This window comes from Podarcis melisellensis (assembly GCF_964234715.1).
Source record: "Podarcis melisellensis genome assembly, chromosome: 7".
In the NCBI taxonomy this organism is placed as follows: domain Eukaryota; kingdom Metazoa; phylum Chordata; class Lepidosauria; order Squamata; family Lacertidae; genus Podarcis; species Podarcis melisellensis.
In genome coordinates, this window is record NC_138539.1 from 7411943 (window position 1) to 7430384 (window position 18442).

The 18442-nt window shown below is 41.7% G+C and overlaps 2 protein-coding genes across 3 annotated transcripts; both read right to left on the reverse strand.

Annotated features, from left to right (window-relative positions):
- Nucleotides 1-5907: 5907 nt before the first annotated feature.
- On the reverse strand, nt 5908-15212 carry LOC309374118 (mas-related G-protein coupled receptor member H-like). Of its 2 annotated transcripts, none has more exons than XM_081918968.1 (3): nt 15186-15212; nt 13379-14407; nt 5908-6141 (listed from the first exon to the last, which is right to left on the reverse strand). In XM_081918968.1, exons 2-3 carry the CDS (start codon nt 14365-14367, stop codon nt 6138-6140), a joined length of 993 nt encoding a protein of 330 aa, XP_081775094.1. In that variant the 5' UTR covers nt 14368-14407; nt 15186-15212; the 3' UTR covers nt 5908-6137. The 2 variants fall into 2 exon arrangements, with proteins under 2 accessions (XP_081775094.1, XP_081775093.1); XM_081918967.1 differs by lacking the exon at nt 15186-15212 and adding an exon at nt 14731-15161.
- Nucleotides 7249-17908, reverse strand: LOC309374780 (proto-oncogene Mas-like; the record flags this gene model as incomplete). Its single annotated transcript, XM_081919962.1, has 2 exons — nt 17570-17908; nt 7249-8111 (listed from the first exon to the last, which is right to left on the reverse strand). Exon 2 carries the CDS (start codon nt 8065-8067, stop codon nt 7249-7251), a length of 819 nt encoding a protein of 272 aa, XP_081776088.1. The 5' UTR covers nt 8068-8111; nt 17570-17908.
- Between the last annotated feature and the right edge of the window lie 534 nt (nt 17909-18442).

Sequence of the window (18442 nt, forward strand, 5' to 3'; positions counted from 1 at the left end):
CTTGGGGTCAATCCTTGTTTAGTGGGCTTAACAGTAAGATATTTCCTCTCTTTTAAAATACCAGATTTCCTTTCATCAATAAGTCAGACAATACTCTAGGGACAATGTGTTGCTGCAAAATTGTACAGCATCTAACATAACACAATGACAAATCACCTGTTAGGTTGTCTATTCCAACTGCCTGCTCAATGTTGAAACTTCGTGATCACCCTGAAATCAGTTCCCATTGAATGCAGGTCAACAAGGCTACGGACAACGTAATCCAAAGTTCTGCACACTGACTTACTAGGAATTAGAGTGACTCATTAGAATAAGAGTGATAAAGTTAGAAGTGGTAATCTTTTGGAGGCATTGTAACTGAGTGCTGGAGGTTTGCATTCTCTCTCTCTCTCTCTCTCTCTCTCTCTCTCTCTCTCTCTCTCTCACACACACACACACACACACACACACACTGCAGGAGCTAGATTTGAGGAAAGTAATTTCTCCCTGCCAGCCATAGGCTTTGTGCCATTCTGTTGATGTGCCATTTTGATGATGAGTGTTACTTGATCAGCCTGATTTTTTTGTTAGCCTTTTATGTGAGCAGTTTGCTGCCTCTCAGTTGCATTATCATAGAATCATAGAATCATAGAATCATAGAGTTGGAAGAGACCACAAGGGCCATCGAGTCCAACCTCCTGCCAAGCAGGAAACACCATCAGAGCACTCCTGACATATAGTTGTCAAGCCTCTGCTTAAAGACCTCCAAAGAAGGAGACTCCACCACACTCCTTGGCAGCAAATTCCACTGTCGAACAGCTCTTACTGTCAGGAAGTTCTTCCTAATGTTTAGGTGGAATCTTCTTTCTTGTAGTCCACTGAGCGGTAGCATAGTCAAGACCGCATTTTACCAGCTTCTTTACAAGAATATCATGGGGCACCTTGTCAAATGCCTTGCTGAAATCAAGGTAGGCTACATCCACTGCGTTCCCTTCATCTACCAGGCTTGTAATTCTGTCTAAAAACGAGATCAGGTTAGTCTGACATGACTTATTTTTCAGAAATCCATGCTGACTATTGGTGATCACAGCATTCCTTTCTAGGTGCTCACAGACTGTTTGCTTAATGATCTGCTCCAGAATCTTCCTCTTTTTGAAAATAGGGACAACATTTGCCCTCCTCCGGTCTGCTGGGACTTCGTCTGTTCTCCAGGAATTCTCAAAGATGACTGCCAGTGGTTCTGAGATCACATCTGCCAGTTCTTGTAATACTCTTGGATGCAGTTCATCTGGCCCTGGAGACTTGAATACATCTAAACTAGCCAAGTATTCTTGTACTATATCCTTAGTTATTCTGGGCTGTGTTTCCTCTGCTGAATCATTTGCTCCAAATTCTTCAGGTCGGGCATTGTTTTCTTTATCGGAGAGGACTGAGGCAAAGAAGGCATTGAGGAGTTCAGCCCTTTCTGTGTCCCCTGTTTGCATTTCACCATCTTCTCCTCTGAGTGACCCCACTGTTTCTTTGTTCTTCCTTTTGCTACGAACATACCCATAAAAGCCTTTTTTGTTGCTTTTAACCTCTCTAGCAAGCCTGAGTTCATTCTGTGCTTTAGCTTTTCTGACTTTGTGTCTACACGTGCTGGCTATTTGTTTGAATTCCTCTTTGGTGGTTTCCCCCCTTTTCCATTTTTTGTACACATCCTTTTTTAATCTTAACTCAGTTAAAAGTTCTTTAGATAGCCACCCTGGCTTCTTTAGGCACCTTCCTTGTTTCTGTCTCATTGGTATTGCCTAAAGTTGTGCTTTTACTATCTCCCTCTTAACAAACTCCCAGCCATCATGAACTCCCTTTCCTTTTAGTATTACTGTCCATGGGATCTCACCCAGCACTTCCCTAAGTTTTATGAAGTCGGCTTTCTTAAAGTCAAGAAATTGAGTCCTAGTATGCCTGGCTGCTCCTTTCCGCTGTATAGTAAACTTCAGAAGAGCATGATCACTCGTGCCTAATGATCCTTCCACTTCTACCCCACTAACCAGGTCATCAACATTGGTTAGGACCAGATCTAAAATGGCTGTTCCTTTTGTTGCTTCTCCCACTTTCTGGACAATGAAGTTGTCTGCAAGGCCAGTGAGGAATCTGTTTGACCTTATGCTCTTGGCTGAGTTTGACATCCAACAAATATCTGGGTAATTGAAGCCCCCCATTACTACTATCTCCCTTCCTTTTGCATGCTTGGCCATCTGTTCCAGGAAGGCATCATCTATGTCCTCCGTTTGGCTTGGGGATCTATAGTAAACTCCCACAATGAGGTCAGTTATTCTCCTCTCTCTAAATTTTGATCCAAATGCTTTCACTTTGGCTTTGAGGTTCTAAATCTTGGATCTCTTCACAGGTATACACATCCCTGACGTATAACGCCACTCCTCCTCCTTTCTTGTCTGGTCTGTTTCTCTGAAATAGATTGTATCCCTCCATTATTACATTCCAGTCGTGGGACTTATCCCACCAGGTTTCAGTGATGCCTATTATGTCATATTTAGTTTGCTGTACCAAGAGCTCAAGCTCATCTTGTTTATTTCCCATGCTTTGCGCATTAGTGTACAGACATTGAAGTCCATTAATCATTCCCCCGTGTCTCTTATTTAAGGATTTTTTTCCTCCCACCACTAGGTCTGCGTGCTGTTTGCTCCATTTGGTCTATGACATTTGGATGATCATCTTCATCAATTGATAGACTCCTACCTTCAGGAGCACTGTCTCCCTCCCCCACATTAGTCCGTTTAAAGCCCTCCTGATGAGGTTTCTGAGATTTTTGGCAAAAACATTCCTCCCAACTGTTGTGAGGTGCAGCCCATCGCTTGCCAGAAGTCCATCTTCAAGAAACTGCAGTCCGTGATCTAAGAATCCAAACCGTTCCTGTTTACACCATTTGCGAAGCCAGCTGTTCACTTCCACTATTTTTCCCTCTCTCCCTGGGCCACGTCGTTCAACTGGGAGGACAGATGAGATGACAATTTGTGCATTTAATTGCTTCAATTTCCTGCCCAGAGCCTCGTAGTCTCTTTTGATCTTCTGGAGGCTATTGCTTGCAGTGTCATTGGTTCCCACATGAACCAAGAGGAAGGGGTATTTGTCAGTGGGTTTTATGATTCCTTGCAGTCGTTCAGTTACATCTTGGATCTTAGCCCCGGGGAGACAGCACACTTCCCGAGACATCTTGTCAGGCCCGCAGATCACTGCTTCTGTTCCCCTCAGTAGGGAATCCCCTATCACCACTACACGCCTCCTCTTAGGTCTGGTCGGGGTTCTTCCGTGAGCTGTCCGTTCCAAGGTCGCCTGCACATTCCCTGAGGACTGACTTTGCTGCTCGTCTTCATATACCTGATCGACTGTAATCGGGGAGAGATTGTCAAATGGAGTCTGCTCTTCGTCTTCCATGCTAGGGGAGAGGACCTCAAAGCGATTGTGTATTTCTAAACAGTCAGAGCAAACCCTGGGCCTCCTACTTCTTTGAGTCACGTTTCTCCATATATGTGGCTCCTGTGTTGGTGAACTAGCCTCCTTCTCAGGGGAGTTCCCTGTCTTCTTCTTGGTGGAGACGGTGTGCTCTGTTGCTTCCAAGAAGAGCTCCAGCTCTCTAATTCTTTGGAGCGTAGCTACACGTTCCTCCAGTTGCTTGACTTTGTCTTCTAAGAGGGCAACCAACATGCAATTGCTGCAGGTAAAGTGTGGGAGTCATAAAGACATGACAGAGGCTTGTATTGTGCCTGCTGACCTATTGACCAGCACTCTGTGCCTGGCAGTGTCTAGAATGTATTGACCTTACATGGAGTTGTGTTTCCTCTGGGCATTGATTACCTTATATGGTGATGGGAGTGTTAAACCATTACCAGGCCATGTAACGTGAGACATTGCCAGATGACCATGCTGTTTGAGAGGACAAAGCATAATAAAAGTTACCGGACAAGAGGGAAGTCGAAGGAGCTGCCCCTCCATCCTGAAAATACTTGCTGCCTCTTTGTGTCTTTTTTTCTACGCTATGCTAAGCACCATCTCATGACAGCAGGACTTCCGTCAGTAAAGCTGCCTGCAACCTTTGGCAAGATGGCAAACATTGCGCAGGAACCGCAGGTGACTGCAGCTGTTCCCTCACCCTCCATCTTGAGAACGTGTCATTGGGGGTGACTACAGCGGTCCTCCATCATAAAAAGCGTGAAGACAGGACAAATAACTCCTCCCCCCAAAAAAACCTAGGTCTCCCCCAACAAACGTTTGAGACTAGCTCCCCTAAATCTAAAAGATGGATCAAACTATGTGTGCCGCTGCCCTGCAAGCTCTGATAAGCTCCTCCCACAGGTAATCACCTGCCTCAACAGAAACCCTGCCCCCTCTGACCTTTGCACAGGGAGAGCAGCTAATCAGCCACAAGAAACACACACACACAAGAAAACCCTTTTTGCTCCTTCTTCAGCTGCTGCCCTGCAAGCTCTGATGATTAGAGCCTTTGCACACTGTGGTGGGTCACTTAGCTTGTGCCAGTGAAAAGCTAATCAGCTTAAGAGGAGCCCGGTCATCTTCCCCCCTGCTCAGAGGCGACTCTTTGCTCTGCAATGCAGAGGGGACTGCATGGTTTCACCTGACTGCTTTATTCTCATGCCTCATCCCTATCTTTCTTAATAGGATGATGTGTCAAGGTGAGTCTTTATCCATGGCGATTTTGGTTCTTCACCATGCAAAGGAGTCTAATGTAGGTTTGGATGTAGGCTTGATGGCTAGCATTGAGTGGAAAGTGCATTGTGGCATGATATGGAACCATCTCTCTCCTGTATCCTCTGGTGTTTTTTTTCAAAAACTTTATTGGAAAGATAGAGAAACATTGATGACATGAATCACTTCTGCTAATTGTCACATTGCCCTATTAAGGTGTAGATAGAAGAATTTTAACAATTTTTATAACATCCATATAATAAACATGGCTTTTTTTCAGCCGCAACTCACCAGAACTCAATTCCCACACCTCTCAGGTGGGTGCTATGGCTATTATAGGAGAACAAGGCAGGCCTTTATGGTCGGTTTCTGCACCTCTTTTTCTAGAAAAATAGCACAGAAAATAGGGATTGTACTGGTGGAATGTTCCATCATGCACTTTTTTCAAAAAATCTGGGGAAAATATTTTATTCTGTTTTCTTCAAACATTTGGGCCCTACATGTGAAGATTTCTTTACTGCATTTCCATTAGCAATGAATCTGTTTTCTATACTCTAGCCTTATTGGAGTTCACCGATTGGGTCTGCGCTGCTCCAGGACAGGAGGAAGGAAGTCAAAATGACACCGAGGTTGGTTTAAAGAAAGAGTTTATTCTGCTCTCCGGATAGCAGAAGGCACCTGCGTGGTGAGTCCACAGCAAGTACAAAGAAATGACAGGTTTCATGCAGTTTATATATCCTCCAGGCACCCTCTCACTCCTCCCCTAGGAGCCCAACCACGTCAGCCTATGTACACAGGTTGACATCACATATGTTCCTGCTCTGGTACTCTCACCCATAAAGGGATCTTCCTTCCTGTACTTCTGACCATAAAAGGATATTCCTGTTCCTACTCCTATCTTGGAGCAAGAGGTCACTCCTTCCGAGAACATGCTCTGGCGTTAGTCCCAGACTTGGGTCTCTGTGTCATTTGTGGTCAGGACATAAGATATGTCTGTGTCTGTTCTACTGGTAAAGTCAAGGCCAGTCTTGCCGTCAAACTGATAAGGGAGAGAGCTGTGTTCTTGTTTTGCATTTGCTCAACGGCTAAAGTTTATGCATTTTAGCTAAGGAGAAATGGGGATTTTGGTGCAGTTTAAAAACTGCCTGCACAGTCAGTTTTGAGGTTTGGGAAACCCATTCCTTCAATACCATTTAGCAAGTCATCCCTCTTAACTCAAAGTCTGTTGAAGTGGCATTTCATTTTATTTAATTTTCTAAAACATACAAAGCATTGATCCTGCCAAATGGGCAATCCAAGGGGCTTTTAATGGTACTGCTAAAACAAGGACAAAAATTAACAGAGTAAATGAATCCAAAATAGTAAAATTGTGAATACAGAGGAAAACAAGTACCAAGAAAAACACCAAGAGATAGAAAATGACATTTTCTGAGCTTTTTTGAAAAGCATATTCAGCTCTTGTTGCAGCCTCTGGCTATCTTCAGCCAACACAGCCCCACAGCTTGCTTCACCTGCTCCAGCTGCTGGCCAGCCAAGGGGTATTTCTTTTGGCTCCCACTGGTTTGCTTCCCAGAGCCCTTCAACCAAGAACCATCCCCTTATTCTTCTGGACCACGTTGCCCAACTCTTTAGAGTTAGAGGCTCCACCGGTATATTCTGGCTTTTGGCCATCTTCTCCCGTTCTCCCAAGGTGCCCCTCAAGCTGTACTTACTCAGTACCAGCTGACTCCGGCCTTCCTTTACGTGGAGAAACGTCTTGAGCTGCGTCTCAGCTTCCAGCTCTTAGCTGCTTTTTAGCTCCAGCTCTCTGTGTATCAGAAGCTCTCACTGTCTCTCGGAAGCAGGCAATTAATCATTCTTGCTCTCCGGCACCCACGCTGACTTCAAAGCGTTCCTGGAGCTCACACCGACTGCTTTACGAGCGTTGGCTGACCTTCCTTAACCTGTGCGAATATATTGATCTGGCCCTTGATCGATAGAGCCGCGACTTCAGACAGCTTTACGATCCCAATCAATCACTTACAGCGGTCCGGCACGCTTCCTCCCAAGTTGCGCAATAACTCCTGCTGTCTCTTCTCAGTCACGGCTTTTAGCAGAGTAGAAACACAGCGTGTAAAGCAGTCTTACTCCTTGTAAGCACACATAGACAGGTTCGTCTATTTACAGCTCTTTATTACAACATTTCAGCATCAAAGTCCGTCACTGCTGGCAGCCATTGCTGCAAACATGTCTCCCTCTCAGATACACAGAGGGAACATCCTTCTCCCCTCAGAGTCACAGGGGGAACTGAAAAAACAGGGAATAGTCCCTCCCAGCTTCTAAAGCTTCTGTCTCCGCCCAGCTGTAAGCTGACGTCAGCAGGTGACACACACCAGGGAATTTAACCAGTTAAGTTCTGAACTATAACACCCCCCCTTGTGTCCCTGCGTGATACCTGTGCAACATCTTCAGTAACACCTTGTGAGATCAATCCCTTCCCCAATGCCTTGCGCCTTCCTTTGGCAAACCTGTTTGGCATTTGTGGAACCACCTCACAACTCTCAGAATCGCACTGTGCAAAACTTACCCACGCACCTGTGGCCTGATACCTATAAATGGATTGAAAAAAGGGATTAATAAAATGCAAGTAAATGGGAAAGCTAAGAAGAGGAAGAAGAGGAGGGCAAGGAGGATGGCTGTTAAAGCTTTTCCCTTCTTCCTCAGTTGTGATCTGAAGTACACTATTATAAACAGGACCAGAGTGGAAACAGTCATGAGTGGGAGGCAAAGTAAAGCATTCATTAGAAAGTGGAATAAAATGGTATTCAGTAGAATGTTAAAAATAGAAAGAATCCTGTTGATTGCAGTGAGCAGGAAAGAAATGATCCATATTGTGGCACACACAAGGGTGGAAAAGTGTGGTGGTCGGTGGCATCTATGCCAAAGTGGGAAGACGACAGAAACACACCTGTCCATGCTAATGGCTGTCAACAGATATTGACCAGTGTTGTACATGAAGATAAAAAGAATGGAAACCAATGATTCAATCAAATGCATGTAGGGAGGTAAAGATAAGAATGACCTCAGAAGACGTATAATGGACAAAGTAAATAAGCATATGAGAGCCCCAAGGTCAGCCGCAGCCAGATGCAGGATGAAGGTGGTGAAATGATTCCTCTTCATGCAAAAGCCAAGAAACCAGATGACAGTTCCATTCCCAATGATTCCAAAAATGCTAATAAGTAAAATGAAGATGTAGATAAGAATTTCTGCTGTGTGATATGGTGATAATTCATAAACAAAACCATCCTGGGGGGTTAGGAGGTCAGTTCCATTTTCTGCTGCAATATCTTCCAATGAAGCATTCAAAGTGGACCAGGATCCCAGGCCATCGTTGCTCATCTTGCTGGATCTCTACTTTTGAGCTACGCCTTGCATTGCTCTTCCTACCTGGAGAAAATAAAGAAATGTGAAGTCAGTTTGCGTTATAAAACTCAATCATATTAAACCGAGAGACTGAAACAATAATAAAAGAGTAATACTATCATGGAAATTTATGACAAACAAACATGCCCTCTAACATTCCTCAGATGAAAATAGGGACATTTTTCACTCCTCTCCTATTGACCCTCCTTGACCCCCCCTTTTTTGTCTCTCACATAGCATTTACTAACTTAAGAAGGAAGCATTCTTGTGAAAAGTGAGTAAATAAGTTGCAGGGAACAACTGGTGAGGAGTAAAACTACAGTGCCTGGGATTCTTTGAGTGGAATGATATGCTTTGAATGCATGGTGTGTATGGAGCCCCACAGGTGTAACTATGGAACCTGGAAATTGGACCGGCGAGGGGGTTCTGAATGTCTAAGAGGGGGGAAATGGAGAACCAGGAGGGAGAGGAGAACAGAATGGAATGGTTGGATGAGATGGCACACACACACATATGTGTGTAAAGATCTATGTAGAGTAAATAACATGGCACATTCTGGCTAGATCATTTTCCTTGTTCAGATTGAGGGTTCGCCCACCCTTCTACCAGTCCCATTCCAAAAAGGCACAGTTTCACGCAGTTTTCAGACACCGGTGCAAGTGACCTTGCCTTTGCTGTGCAGCTTTCCCCTGAAAAACACACTCTTTGCCTCTGAATTGGAATGAACAGCAATCTGCGGAAAAACCCAATGGTCATTTGTTTCGATTCAGCAGTAAAGAGAGGGTTTTCCTAGTGGGAAATGAAAGGCCAAATGAGGTGTGGAGGAGCCCTGAGAACCTGTTTTTATATATCCCAGTGGATGTTAGAGGGTCAGCCATAGACATGAATGGAGACATTTGAAAATTTGTATAGTTTGAATTGGGCAGATATGGCTATTATCTATTTTCACAATAAATTTGTTAATTAAATGGCTGGGGGAAAGACACAAATGGAGAGGAGACCCCACCAAATCAATCGATTGCTCATTGTGGTCAATAGGATTTTGGGAAATGACAGAGAAGAAACAGGGAACTGATTATTTGAAATACCCGCCTTTTGTTCCAGCCAAAACCCTAGACATTTGCCTCTGTGTTCCAAGTATACATTTTGTGTTACTTAGGATTTCAAGCATGGGCAAAGTGCATCAATCAGTGCTGTTTGTTCTGCTGCTAGTTCCTCTTTTGTCTTCTTGCTTGCAACGTGGTTGCAAAACTAACCACCATTTCTCATTCTGATACAATCTGAACTTAGCTGTGAAGTTTGGAACTGAAATCTGATAACAGATGTCACCGAGTTGTGCCAGAGCACTGAGACTAAGCATATGTAGCTTTTGTTACTATTTATCCAATTTTGTTCTATAGAGTAATACATCTGGGTCTGTTCCTAAATCCACATATGAAATCCACAAACAGTCCAATCAGTCATGCTTCACATATGGAAAAACAACAATGATATTTTAATCTACAGTTTATTGTGTCCTAATCTGCTCTCATCTGTGCTCGCTAATCACAGAATGAATGTACTAAAGAATAATAGGAATGCCATTTATGTCACAAAGAAACTGGTATCTCTTCAAGAGTATTCCTCCTGCATGCACACCTCTGCCAGCCAATTATGGTTCCCCTCTTGCTTTTACAAATAAGCTGCATCAACTTGAAACATTTGCATATCTGTGTGAAACTCTTGATCAGCAATCTTCAGAGATGGTGTGTGGAATGCAGAAGAAAGTAGAATATCCTGTGCTGGAATAAGTAGGGGATCGCAGCATTTTCAGAAATGAATGTAGCTCCAAAGAAACAGCAGATGTTTTATCAAGCTTCCTGCTAGATATTTAGGGCTCCACCCACTAATTTCAGTTCTTTTATCTGTTCTTGTCAATAGCATGAGGTAAGATCCCCCCAATTGGTTATCAAGATGGCTGGTGTAGGAGGAGATTCATGCAGCAAAATGAGAGGAGAGAGAGAGAGAGAGAGAGAGAGAGAGAGAGAGAGAGAGAGAGATTTGATTATGAGCCTGACACTGAGATTCTTTTTTTAAAAAATGTTGTATCCCTACTGTAGAGCAGTTGTGAGGCAGATTATTGGTTTCTCCAGCCCAGTATTCCCTTTTCCAGGGATTCAGTCTTTACTTTTCTGCCAGCAATGCATGTACACTTCCGCCTTAGCTTCCCCTTCTGCTTTTGCAAATGAACTGTGTCAACTTGAGACATTCACATACCTGTGAGCAACTGTTGATCAGCAGTCTAAAGAAACAGTGATCTGAAGGCAGCAAGAAGCACAAAATCTTGTGCTGGAACATGGAGGAAGTCAGAAGATTGGCAGAATTGAACAATCCTTAATTTTCCAATCCTGTTGGGAAAACGTTGACATGTGTGGGAGGCTGATAGGCTTTTTTTGGTGGGACTTCAACACACTTCGGCCCAATCCCACATGCATCAATTTTTTGAAGCCTCTATTTTTATTTATATACTCTTCAATCTATCCTGGCGACAAGGAAAAAAACAAATTCTCGGTCTGAATAAGGCTGCAATCTACCAAGAGATGCTCTCTCCCCCTCTCTCTCCCTCTCTCTCTCTCTCTCTGTGTGTGTGTGTGTGTGTGAGAGAGAGACCTACAGAAAGCCTCCTTCCACCTGGTTCTTAGTTTTTTCCATTCAGTCATTCCATATCCCATTCCACTGATTTTTTTTTTGGGTTGTTTTGTGGGTTTTATGCCCCTCTCAGCACTACACAAAGCATGCCTCTTATGCAATGGTGGTATAGTTTTGGATACAGAAGCCCAAACATGGGAAGTATCAACTTGATATTACTGCACATGAGACTTAGATATGTGATATAGAAGACTCTGTATGAGAATGGTCTACTGGGCACATGTTCATGACCGTTAAATGCCAGGACATTGTTATCTGCCAGCAGAGCTATCTTGCTTGAACTTCTGCAGAAGATAGTGTTGTAATCTTGAGCCTTGTCAGAGGAATGTGCCACTCTCCAGGCAGCCGACTTAGATTACTTGTTGACCTCCCTGTCTGCGACTCCCGGCAGGAGACAGGCAAGGTCTCTATCGGCGATCCTCCTCAAACGTGAGAAGAACACACCACTCTTCCCTCCTCCCTGTGTTCCCCAGGTGGGAGAAAAAGACAGACAGAAATGTAATTACATGCCTTTATTTCTGTCTATGCAGCAGTACAGAGAAACACGTCTGCACTCTCCAAACACCAACAGCAGAGAGAGAAACTCCACCCCTGTACTTCCAGTACAGGTCAGATGACACTCTGAGCTAACATCTGGTGCTCAGTACAGTGAATAGACTGTCCCCTCATTCCCACGGTACAGTCCCAAACATCAACATCCTGTTTGGCTTTCTAGCCAGCTGCAGCTCGCTGCTGCATTGCTCCTTTTTCGTAACAGATAGTTGGGTGTTTCCTGTGAGAGGAGACAGTTACAAAAGCATCTAACCCTAATGTAAATAAAGGAACCAAGATGGGTATGGTCTGGGATGCTAGTAAAGCAGTAATGAGAGGCTTCTTTATACAACAAAATGCTATCAAAAGCAGAATGAGAGAAAAGGGGGAAAAAGAAGTCCTGAAACAAATTATGGAAAATGAACGAAAATTGATTACTAGGCCCGGGGATGTAAAGGTGAAACAGAATATAAAATTGCTTCAAACACAATTTGCAATGATTATTAATAAAGAAGTGGAATGGAATATAAAAAGAATGAAACAAAAGAACTTTGAATGGGCAAACAAATCAGGGAAATGGTTAGCATGGCAAATTAAGAAAAGGAAGGAACAAGATATGATAAATAAGATTAAAATAGAAGATCAAGATATTGTTAACCCAAAAGAAATAAGAAGGGGATTTGTGGACTTTTTCAGAGATTTATATAAGAAAAAGGAGAGATGTAATAAAATGAAAATAGAAGAGTATATAAAGAAGAAGGAGGTGCAGAAAATAACGGAAAGCAATAGACACAAACTGAATGAACCGATCAAAATAGTGGAAATCAATATGGCTATAAAAGAATTGAAAAGTGGGAAGACACCAGGCCCAGATGGGTTCAGCGCAAGATATTATAAAGAAATGAAACATATACTGCTTGCACCAATAAAAGAATTGATGAATAATATATTAAGAAGGGCTGAATTTCCGGAAACATGGAAAGAAGCCTATATGACCTTTATCCCAAAACAGGATGCAGATTTGACCCAAGTTAAGAATTATAGGCCGATCTCATTGTTGAATAATGATTACAGGATATTTGCAAATATTTTTGCAAATAGATTGAAAAGGATTTTAAACAAGATGATACATAAAGATCAAGCAGGTTTCCTTCCTGGTAGACAGATGAAAGATAACATAATCAATATAATCAATATAATGGGGTATCTGAATAACAGGAAGGACAAACAGGCGATGCTGATATTTGTGGATGCTGAAAAGGCCTTTGATAATGTTTCTTGGGAATTTATGTTAAAGAATTTAGAATTAATGGAGATGGGCCAATCTTTCCTAAATGGTGTTAAATCAATTTATTTGGAACAAAAAGCAAGATTAATTGTTAATAATGTACTAACAGAGAAAATTGTTATAACTAAAGGTACAAGGCAGGGGCGTCCATTATCACCGCTGTTATTCATCTCGGTACTGGAGGTCTTCTTAAGATCAATAAGGAATAATGGGAATATTAAAGGAGTGTCAGTAGGACAGAATCAGTATAAAGTTAAAGCTTTTGCGGATGATTTAGTTATTACAATTGAGGATCCCACGAAGAGTGTAGAAGAAGTGTTGGAGGAAGTAGAACAATTTGGAGAGGTGGCTGGTTTTAAATTAAACGGAAGAAAAACCCAAATAATTATGAAAAATATTGAACAAGATGTAGTGGAAAGATTGCAGCAAAAATTAGGGATAGAAATGGTGAAAAAAGTCAAATATTTAGGGATCACATTAAATACTAGAGGTATTGATCTATTTCTTGATAACTATGTACCAGTATCGAATAAGATTAAAAAGGATCTGGAGGTGTAGGGGGAGAATGAAATTATCATTGTGGGGAAGGATCGCAACGATAAAGATGAATGTGCTACCGAAAATGTTATTTTTATTTCAAACAATCCCAATAATAAAAGGAGTGACAATATTTAAAGAGTGGCAAAGAACACTATCAAGATATATCTGACAGGGCAAGAAACCAAGAAAAACACCAAGAGTTAGAAAATGACACTTTCTGAGCTTTTTTGGAGTCTTCACATCCGGGTTTGAACTTGAACTTCTTGTTCCTCTCTGCAGTTTTCCTCCTCTTTGAAAATCCTCTGGAGTATGACCTTCATGCTCTCCCTAGATCGAGCCCTCTTGTTTCTCCCAATCAGGAAATAAATCAGTGGGTTAATACTGCTATTCAGGCAGCTGCATAATAACCCAACAGATATTACAACAGATCCCACATTATAGTCTATAAGTGGAGTGAAAAAACGGATCAATGCAATGCAAGTTAATGGGAAAACTAAGAAGAGGAAGAAGAGGAGGGCAAGTAGAATGGCTATTAAAGCTTTTCCCTTCTTCCCTTGTTGTGATCTAAAGTAAACTTTTATAAACAGGACCAGAGTGGAAACAGTCATGAGTGGGAGGCAAAGTATAGCATTCATTAGAAGGTGGTAGAAAATGGTATGCAGACTGTAAAAAATATAAAGAATGCTGAAGATTACAGTGAGCAGGAAAGAAATGATCCATATTGTGGCACATACAAGGGAGGGAAAGTGTGGTGGTCGGTGGCATCTATGCCAAAGTGGGAAAACAACAGAAATACACCTGTCCATGCTAATGGCTGTCAACAGATATTGACCAGTGTTGTACATAAACCACAACAAATTCTCGAATACTGCAAACAAGTTATTATAAAAAGTGAAGAATGGAAATATAGTCAAAATTCTCATAATTGAAAGGGGAGATAAGCTCATGAGAACCCCAAGGTCAGCAACAGCCAGATGCAGTATGAAAGTGGTGAAAGGATTCCTCTTCATGCAAAAACCAAGTAACCAGATGACAGTTCCATTCCCAATGATTCCAAAAATGCTAATAAGTAAAATGGAGATGGAGATAAGAATGTCTGCTATATCATATGGTGATAATTCGTGATCAAAACCATCCTGGGGGGCTAGGAAGTCAGTTCCATTTTCTGCTCCAATATCTTCCAATGAAGCATTCAAAGTGGACCAGAATCCCAGGCCATCATTGCTCATCTTGTTGTATCTGGACTTTTGGGCTTTTTCTTGTATAGTTCTAACAAGAGAAAATAAACAAATGCGGAGTCAATTTTAGCTATAAAGCTCAACCATATGAAACTGAGACACTAAACAATAACGAAAGAGACATGCTATAGTGGGTATTCATGACTGATGAACACTTTAGGAATATATTCATTGGAATGTTTGCCACAACTTATCAGTTTCAAAGGCTTAGGGGGGAAATGGAGTTTGCCGATGTGTTGTGGATCTTTTGCTCTTAGTAAAAAAATTACATTCACAACATCAGTAAGCATATTGTTTTAGAACTCAAATTCTCCTCTTCTGCTCTCTGACTCAGCCTTAAGATCGGAAACTAACCTCTTGTGTCACAGACATTGGTTGGTTGGGTGTTGGAGAAGAGGAATGTGAGAAGGAGTTGAACAGCTCTTGTGATTCGGGAAACAAAAGCTAGAATGAATTGGGAAGGCATGTGTAATTTTATTGTTATTAAAATGTGATTTTGAACAAAAGTGGATAAATAAAACACAAGCTGAATTGGGATTATTAAGAAATATGAAAATTAGAAGAAAAAAACCCCACAATAGATTAGCCAGACAGCAAGATTTTTACAATGTGGAATGTATTAGACAAACCATTACTCTATCCTGTCTAGTACTTTCTGCTCTGACTGGATGTGGGAACCAAAAATTCCTGCTGTCTTCACCAGCCATCCACCCGGTATCCTTCTAACAGAACACTCCATGGAGTTAGCTTGCCCCACCTATAAGCCAAAGGTGCACAGCATTGCCATTCAGCTACAAATCCCCTCTTACCTTTGCTAATGAATGACACCAAAATTACTTACTTACTTACTTATCAAACCTTTATTAGGCATTATGCGAATAAAACCATAGAAGAGAAAATAACATATAAAAGCCTTAAAATATATATAAAAGGGCAGCAGTTGGCTACATACATATATATATATATATACATATAGAATCAATGGTTTTCTTTGTTAACCTGCTCCTTGGAGGACTGCTGCCAAAAACTCGGCTACCCCCGCCGTTACCCTTTGGTCAACGTCGGATAGGTAGAGTCCCACACATTCACCTTGCTGGGGTTCCAGACCACCCAAGAGAGGGGACAGCACGCGTTGACGGAGCGTACTGTACAATGGGCAATGAAAGAGAATATGCTCTACAGTGTCCGGGACATTCATAGGACATCTGCAGAATCTCTTGTTTCTAGGAATGTTTTGATATCTTCCCCTGACAAATGCTGAGGGAAAAACATTCAAACGGGCCAGCATAAAAGCCCTACGTTGGGCTGGGATTATTAATTTAGTGACGTAATTGGCTCTGCTATCTAAGATATTTAAATCATAGAATATAGGGGAGCAAATTTTGTTTACAGCTGCCATAATATTTTGTCTCTCGACATCCTTTAGTCTAGTTAGGATATTATGGAAAATGTATTGCTCATTAGAATTGTACAGGGGCTCCAGCTCGATGCCTAAAGATTCAATCTTTTTTTCGAGGTGCTGATACCATCTTGATTTATAGGAGTCATTGAGCAAATCAGCGAGCAGACTTGATGGAGGGCAGCGAAAATGGCAGCGTAACCAGTACTTTATTGAGGTGGACCATGCCCAATATTCCATTGTGTGTATGCCTATTTCTGCACACATTGTTTCATATTTGATCATAGCTGGGAGTCCAAGAATACGTCTCAGAAAGCTGGAGTGGATCTTTTTTAAATCACTGTTATATGCTTGGACCCATAGCGGGATTCCATAGAATATCTGGGATTGCACTTTTGTTTGAAATATCTGATTGGCCGCAGGAATAAATTGATTACCTTTCTGATAATAAAAACGGGCAACTGCTGATGAGGTGCACTTTGCCTGTTTTATGGCATTTGTGCGATGGGTTGCCCACCCTAAATTGCTCTGGAATAAAATTCCCAGATACCTATAGATTTTCACTTGTTGGATTTCTTGCCCTCTTATTTTCCATTTCTCTAATTTCCAACCATTCGAGAAGACCAAAATTTTTGTCTTCTCATAATTTATAGAGAGTTTGTTGCATTCGCAGTAAAGGATCAGTGAAGATATAAGACGTTTCAGACCCAAGCTTGTTAATGATAGTAGGACAGCATCGTCTGCGTATAATAAGAGAGGAACTGGTTTCTGATTAAGTTTAGGGGCATGTGATTCTATTTTTTGAAGGTAATCTGGCAAGTCTGATAAAAATAAATTAAATAGGAAGGGGGCAAGAATACACCCTTGTTTTACCCCTTTCGAGATTGGGATGCCTGATGAAAGGTGACCTTTGGTGTTAAGTTTGACTTGACAGGTATTGGAAGAGTGCAGATTTTGCATTAGAATCAATAAGCGCTGATCAATTTTTAATTCTGCGAGTTTCCTCCACAACTTTGGGCGGTCAATTGAGTCGAATGCACCACGAAAATCTACAAAAGCAGCATATATCTTAGATTGCCTTTGGGATCTGTATTTTTCAACCAAATGCATAAGTATAAGACAGTGGTCTAGTGTAGAGCAACCTTTGGAGAAACCTATTTGTTCTTTCCCTGGTAATTTTAGATTTTTCATCCAGGTAAGGAGTTTAGATAAGAGGTGCTTGGCGTAGATTTTCCCTATCACTGATAATAGGCTTATCGGTCTATAATTCCTTGGTTCTTTTGGGTCGCCATTTTTAAAGATTGGAATAATTATTGATCTTAACCATATCTCAGGTATGATCCCATATTTATCTATGAGAGTAAACAGTTGAGCTAAGGGTTCTGCCCACCAATCTATATAGGTCTTAAATAATTCTATTGGTAGACCGTCTGGCCCAGGAGATTTCCCCGATTTGAAATTTTTAACTATCTCTCTAATTTCCTCTTCCTTTACCCTTGGCCACTCCTGGAGTTTATTAATTTTATTTTTAGTGGTTTCATTTCCTTTAAGTTCACTGTGTAGATTGTTAAATACAGATGTAAAATATTGGGACCATTTGGATTCTGCAATTGGTGGCAGAGTTAGTTGATTTTCAGCTTTCAATCCTCCGTACACTAAGTTCCAGAACGCTTTGTTGTTTTTACTCTGAATTGAGTCGAATAATTGTAGCCATTTTTGGGTTGCGTATTTCTGTTTCTTTTCGGCCAGAATGTAATGATATTTTCTTTTTTCATCAAAAAATTAGCAATTCACATTGCTCTCAAAAACTTTGGATCATCATCCCTCCGGCATGGTGAGTGGGAGCAGCAAGTGGTGCTGGAATAAGCAGGTAATAGAAAATATTCAGAAATTGTTAAGATGCCTCATCTGGTCCTTAGTAAGATGTGTAGGATTCTGCCCATGTGTCTTCAGTTCTGTGTAATCCATTTGCCAGCATCGTGTGATAATCTGGTTGCTTTGTGCATTGGGTCTCAGGATAGCATTTGACAAACTGAGGAGGAGACTCTTGCCTTCTAAAGTTCAGTGCTCCAAGGAAGCACTCTTGAGAAGAGAGAGTTTGCAAGCGGTAAGCAAGTCCAACTTCTCTTTGTCCCTATCTGGAGAAACATCTTTATTGATTAACAGAAAGACTAACCAGTGTATTCAGAGAGTAATCAGCTTGCGGTTGGTTCTGCTGGGGAAGAACGTAGGCTGGGGTGGAGAAATATATCTGAAGAACAAAAAAGAGAGTCCTGCTAGATCAGTTCAGTGGCCCTTGTAGTCAATTGTCCTGGTCTCACAATGACCAAACAGATGCTTCAAGGAAGACTACAACAGCTTCTGAACACAACAGTACTCTCCTCCCCTGTGATGTTCTGCTGGCAGGACTTGATCACCTTAATTTTCCAACCCTGTTGGGACAACTTTGACGTGTGTCGGAGGCCAATCTACTTTTTTTGGTGGGGTGTGGGCACACTTCTGTCTGATCCCATATGCACCAGTTCTTTACAGCCTCTATTTATTGATATCAAGTGCTCTTCATTTCATCTTGGTGACAAAGAAAAAAATAATTCTCAGTCTGAATAAGGCTGCAATCTAGCCAGATCAAGGGATTGTGTGTGCTGTGTGTTGTGTGTGTGTGTGTGT

Coding starts and splice junctions, on each gene's coding strand:
- LOC309374118 (XM_081918968.1), bottom strand. CDS start 14,367: ATGAGCAATGATGGCCTGGGATTCTGGTCCACTTTGAATGCTTCATTG.